At 57.8% G+C, this 5,472-nt stretch overlaps 1 protein-coding gene across 1 annotated transcript; it reads left to right on the forward strand.

The window, feature by feature from the left end:
• The first annotated feature begins 983 nt into the window (after positions 1-983).
• rhoub (ras homolog family member Ub) lies at positions 984-5,189 on the forward strand. The gene is made up of 3 exons (XM_088912287.1): positions 984-1,375; positions 2,918-2,976; positions 3,717-5,189. The coding sequence occupies exons 1-3, from the start codon at positions 1,162-1,164 to the stop codon at positions 4,170-4,172; spliced, it is 729 nt and encodes a 242-aa protein (XP_088768413.1). The 5' UTR covers positions 984-1,161; the 3' UTR covers positions 4,173-5,189.
• Positions 5,190-5,472: the final 283 nt, after the last annotated feature.

Genomic DNA, 5,472 nt, shown 5'->3' on the forward strand with positions numbered 1-5,472 from the left:
ATCTACTACTAACCTAAGGAAATGTAACAGACTGCAGTCGAAGCTGTGGTTATTTCTGCTGTGAGTAATCCAGACAGCTCAGTTCTGGATGACATATTGCGCTTTATAGACTCGCTCTGTATATACAGACACCCGTGTACGTGTGTTTCTAACTTGTGTCATAATAGTGTATAATAATAACAATCATTCTATAATTAGGTCACCCAAACACGGAAGCGCATGCGCTCCTGTACAAAAACAGTCGTGTCTGCGGTGTTATAAGGTAAACTCCCACAAAACATTACTGTGTACGACCCCAAACGTTCGTGTTTTTTTCCTTTTTTTGCTCACCAGCGGAATGCTACAGATGTAGTAAATTTTGTAGTTTCCTTTACCTGACTTCTGTAACCAACTAATCACAAACAAATCAATCGCAAACGCCGCAGTAGGTAACTGAAGTGAGGGAATCGATACTCAGGACGTCAATAATCAATAATCACGATCTCTGTCTTATGCAACACACTTCACCTGGCTTGGCGCTGAGCATAAAAGAGGTTAATACAGTAAATAAAACAGAATTATCTACCGGAATTCAATATAGTTTGTAAGACAATGTGAAGTGTCGAGCGACCTGCAGGGTCTGATCCGATGGCTCGTGTCGCAGCGCGGCGTGATGTTTGTGTCACGAGCGCGGATCGTTTCCAGCCCTTACACTGGTCGAAGCAAATAAATCACGTAACTGTATAAATACGGGCACTAATTACATAGTGCTGTGTCATTTGTCTTCTATACTCAATGGTAAGGCGGTTTTATAATGGCGTCGGAAAGGTGCTTTTTTCCAATGTTTTAAATGCTATGAGGTTACAGCGCTCCGGCCAGTCCTCCGCGCGCCGCTGTTTGAAAGCGCGGTGACGCAACAGGGGGCGGGGATAGGCTAATGAGCTCGCGCTTTATACCGGAGTCTCGCGGCCGCGCCGCTGCCAGTGCCCGTGCGCTCGAGGAGGGTTGCACAGCAGGGATATCTTTTAACACATAGTTAGTCTTTCGGAAATGAATTCTCAAACTTGAATTATTTTCATTTTACCCCGGTGTTTTTAAATGAAAGCGTGTGTGCTCTAGAATCGGCGTTTCTTCATCTATTGCGGGGATTTCGCAGAAGCCGGTCCGTGGAGTGGTCTCGACATGCCCCGTGACGCGCCCCTGGGTCACCGGACAGCGGCTCCCCCGGTGCCGCCGCACAGGGCCCGGCCGGCCCGCCCGGGGGGCGCGCAGGAGCGGCCGCTGAAGTGCGTCCTGCTGGGGGACGGGGCGGTGGGCAAGACCAGCCTGGTGGTCAGCTACACCACCAACGGCTACCCCACGAAATACGTGCCCACGGCCTTCGACGACTTCTCAGGTAAGCCCCGAGCCCCGAGCCGTTACTGAGCCGGGTTCCGTGTTGTGCAAACGCGCGGCGGGCAGGAGCACGTCCTGCTGCAGGAAGCTTGTTGATGTTCAGGAGCCCGAGGAAGAGGAGCTCGGTGAAGCCCAAGCCCCAGGTTTGCTGAGGTGCTGTGGTCACTCCGTCACCCCAGAGGTCTGCGTGAAGTGATCGAGTTCTCGAAACCTCCGCGTCTGGCCCGGAACTCGGGCTGGTTCTGCCCCCCGTCTCGGTTCTGCTCGCGCAGCTCGAACCCAGGGCCGCGTGCATCCCGAGGAGCTGACCAGCTGTGCGCGCGCCCGCGCGGCCGGACCGCGGCTCTCGAGGCGCACGCGGCGGACTGGGGTGCGCAGCCCGCCGGCGCGAGGGGTCCGAGAGGGGGTCTGCGTGTCTCTGCGGAGGAAGCAGGAACAAGCCAGCACCCTGGGGCGCGCTTCTCCCCGTTGGCGATGGACAGCTGGGCTGTCGGTACCGGACGGGGATGTGAACAGCGCTGGAGCTCCTGGCGATGCGGGGCTCAGGCCAGCCGGGTGCGTGGCGAGGCGCCTCGCTCAGGTCTTCTCCACGCCTCCAAGCCCCTCCGCGATCGCGTCCTCGCACTCCAGCTCGGGAGGAGTTTGAGAGAGCTGGGGTCCAGTCAGGCACCACTGCGCCCCTGATCGACCCCACCGGCGACTCTCCTTCCTGACTCGCATGCGCGCTGCGCAGCAGACCAAACACTCGTCTGGATTTCTGTTACTCGTTACTAGAACCCCGGTCATTTCCGTTCAGGAAGACGAGTATTTCTAACTCACAGACACGGGTTTAAAATAGCACACTTGTCCATTGTCTTCTCCACTGCAGACAGACGCCCTTTCTCTGGGCTGTGTGATAGTCGCAGTGCTGTACTGTCCAAGAGACAAGCAGCACCGCAGTAACAGTCCTGTACTGGAGCAGATAGGCAGCAGAGACCTGGTGCCCCTTCGCACTGCTGGGTGTTTCACCAGAACCCCAACAGGGTCCAGTCCTGACCCACCCAGGGTCCTGCAGGTCTTCCACTCCCTCAGAGAGGCACATCTCCCAGGCTCAGAGAAGAGCATTTATAACGGGACTTTACACAAAGGGTGGCGGGAGTGTGGAACTATCCAGATGGGCAGACGTCTGGTCGGCTTCCAGTGCGGGAGCAGAGACTGCAGGTCTCCCTCGCGGCTCCTGTCTGCTGGGACACAGACCTCACTGCAGGCTGGAGGCCCCTCCCTTCCCCGCGCCAACGGGGTCGTGTGCAGGGGGCCCTGCGGACGCCAGCGGCAGCTGTGTGGGAGTCGCCCCCTCCGCTGCCTGCTGCTGTCCTGCCGGGAGCGCGGGGCTCCAGTGGGGTGGGGCTCTGGGATTGGGGGCTCCCCTGGGGGGTGAGGGCTCTGTGATTGGGGGCTCCAGTGGGGTGGGGCTCTGGGATTGGGGGCTCCGGTGGGGTGGGGCTCTGGGACTGGGGGCTCCGGGAGGCTGAGCTCAGGCCTGACTCTTCTCCTCTGATTGCAGCGGTGGTGCAGGTGGATGGGACGCCGGTCCAGCTCCAGCTCTGTGACACCGCGGGGCAGGTAAGCAGCACGTCTCTCGTCCGTCTCCACCCCCGGGGCGACCCCCTCTGCACCCTGCCCTGCTGGGGCCGCCTGTCTCGGAGCTGCCGGGCCCTTTGTTTCGCGACGGGCGTGCGGTGCTGGGGGAGAGCACAGTTAATACCTGGGCAAACATCCAGAGCTGGAGGAGCCCTGCTCCTTATCACAGCGCGGTGCGTGCGCTCTGCCCTGTTAGTACACACAGGAGCCAGCAAGCCAGGGAGACAAGCTGGGGCAGAGCTGCTGCAGCCAGATAAGCCTGTTCTCTCCTGAAGCCATAAGCATTGTTTTCAAGGCAGAGGGCACGGCTGTCCTGCAGCAGCGCTGTGTATGCGCTGCGTGTGGAGGGGTCGGATGTGAAATGATACGAGAAGGAAGGTGCTGTTGGGACAATTACAGTTTGCTTTAAGACCATAAGTGCTGATCTGTGAGGGGGGTGGGGGTGTGTCGAGGTTCCGCCCCAGTTAATCTGCGCTCCGCCGAATTCCAGCCCCCCTCCAACACACATACTTTAAGCTGTTTGGCTGCAGTGTTTAATCTTCCTCTGTTCATTCGAAAACGAGAGGAAACAGTAGAACAAGACTGCAGGGAGCACTGGCACAGAGACTGGTTTTCAAGCCAGTCAGTGAGCCTGTTCCGCACGTGTCCCGGCCCGAGGAGCGCGTCCGTGTCCGTGTCCGTGTCCCTGGGCCCTCACGGCCGTGTCCCCGGCTCTCCTGCAGGACGAGTTCGACAAGCTGCGCCACCTGTGCTACCCGCGCGCCGACGCCCTGCTGCTGTGCTTCAGCGTGGTCAGCCCGGCCTCCTTCCAGAACGTGTGGGAGAAGTGGGTCCCTGAGATCCGCCGCTGCTGCCCGCTGGCGCCCGTGGTGCTGGTGGGCACCCAGTGCGACCTGCGGCAGGACGTGAAGGTGCTGATCGAGCTGGCGCGGCGGCAGGAGCGGCCCGTGCCCGGGGGGGACGCCCGCGGGCTGGCCGACAAGCTGGGCGCCGTGGCCTACGTGGAGTGCTCGGCGCTGACGCAGAAGAACCTGAAGGAGGTGTTCGACGCCGCCATCGCCGCCGGCCTGCACTTCTCCGAGCGGCGCGCGCGCAAGGAGCGCAGGGTGCGCAGCACAGCCGACAAAGTGAAGACGCTGTCCAAGGCCTGGTGGAAGAAGTACGTCTGCGTGCAGTGACCCCGCGACCCCGCAGGGACCTGGGCACCTGGGGGTGGCCCTGCCACCAGCGTCCCTCCATCTCCATCTCGCACCGTATTTATTTCACAAAGCTCACACAAATGTTTTTCTCTCTCGGAAAAATGCCCCGGTCATGTCCTGTGGATGATTTTATTTTTTAATCGGAGCTGTGGTGATTTGAAACAGCGGTGCAGGAGATGAGATCTGCGTCTGTCCGTTCTAAAATGCCAGTCAGATCGAACCTTCACATCCCTCCGCGGTGTCCCTGCTCCAGCGCTCCCGGCCCTCCCCTGTCCCGTCCTCTTCTGACTCCGCTCTCCCGGTCAGTCCACCTCACGGAGGTCACTTCCCGTGTTCACTCCTGAAGAGCACCGTTCGATCTCTGACCCTGTTAGTATAGACTTACAAGCATGTTGACTGTTGCTCAGGACAAGAGATCGAAGGCGTTCTGGACAGATGGACAGATGGGACCACAGTATTGCTCCACACTGTTGACTTCTGTACATACAGCCGCTAAAATCAGAACTACAGGTATTTCACCAGCAATAAATGTGGGTGAGATAGGGTACTGTGAATGATCATGTTGCTTCTCATTTTTAAGAAGCTGTTCCTTTTTTTTTTTCTTGTGTGTTTTATAATGTGATGCCATGTGAATGCTGAAGTTGCAGGCAGCCTGGGGCCCATGTGACCCCCAAAAGGCAGGCAGTGGCCAATCGAAGTGGGGGAACGGGTCCGATTGGTCCTTAATGGCCAGGGGAGCCTGTGGCCACGCCAGTGGACTACACCTGCGGTCACAAGGGTTCTACATGAGGTCCTGGACGGGCCCGGCTTGTCTTCTGCGTTGAGCCGCGGGTCTTACTGGACAATAAGTGATCATGAGGTCTTCAGATTGGCTCTTGCCTGCCTGTAGAACAAGTAGAAGCAGCAGCTGGTATGTTGCTCAGTGGCCGGCATCACCTTGGGATGTACCTACCAGTCAGGTGTTCTTTGATGCAATAAATAAAAATCCTGATAAAACTGTCTCCGTGGCCCGATTCTGTCTGGAAGGGGTTTGGGTGGGCAGGAGGAGGGCTGTGCCCGTGTCTGTGTGCTGCAGTACTGGGCTGACAGATGGCTGTGTCTTACTCTCCTTGCTCTCCTGTCACCAGACCCGGACTGAGGCTGCTGGGTGTGTGTAAGTACCTGCATGCGAAGTACTATCTATCATACGCTTGCAAAATAGTCCAAAAGCAGTAATGAAAGATTCAATCAAACTGCCTGAGCAGACCAGGCTATTAATGTCCCCCAGCCTGAAGTGTCA

This window comes from Atractosteus spatula, chromosome 3, assembly GCF_055471065.1.
Source record: "Atractosteus spatula isolate fAtrSpa1 chromosome 3, fAtrSpa1.hap1, whole genome shotgun sequence".
Lineage (NCBI taxonomy): Eukaryota > Metazoa > Chordata > Actinopteri > Semionotiformes > Lepisosteidae > Atractosteus > Atractosteus spatula.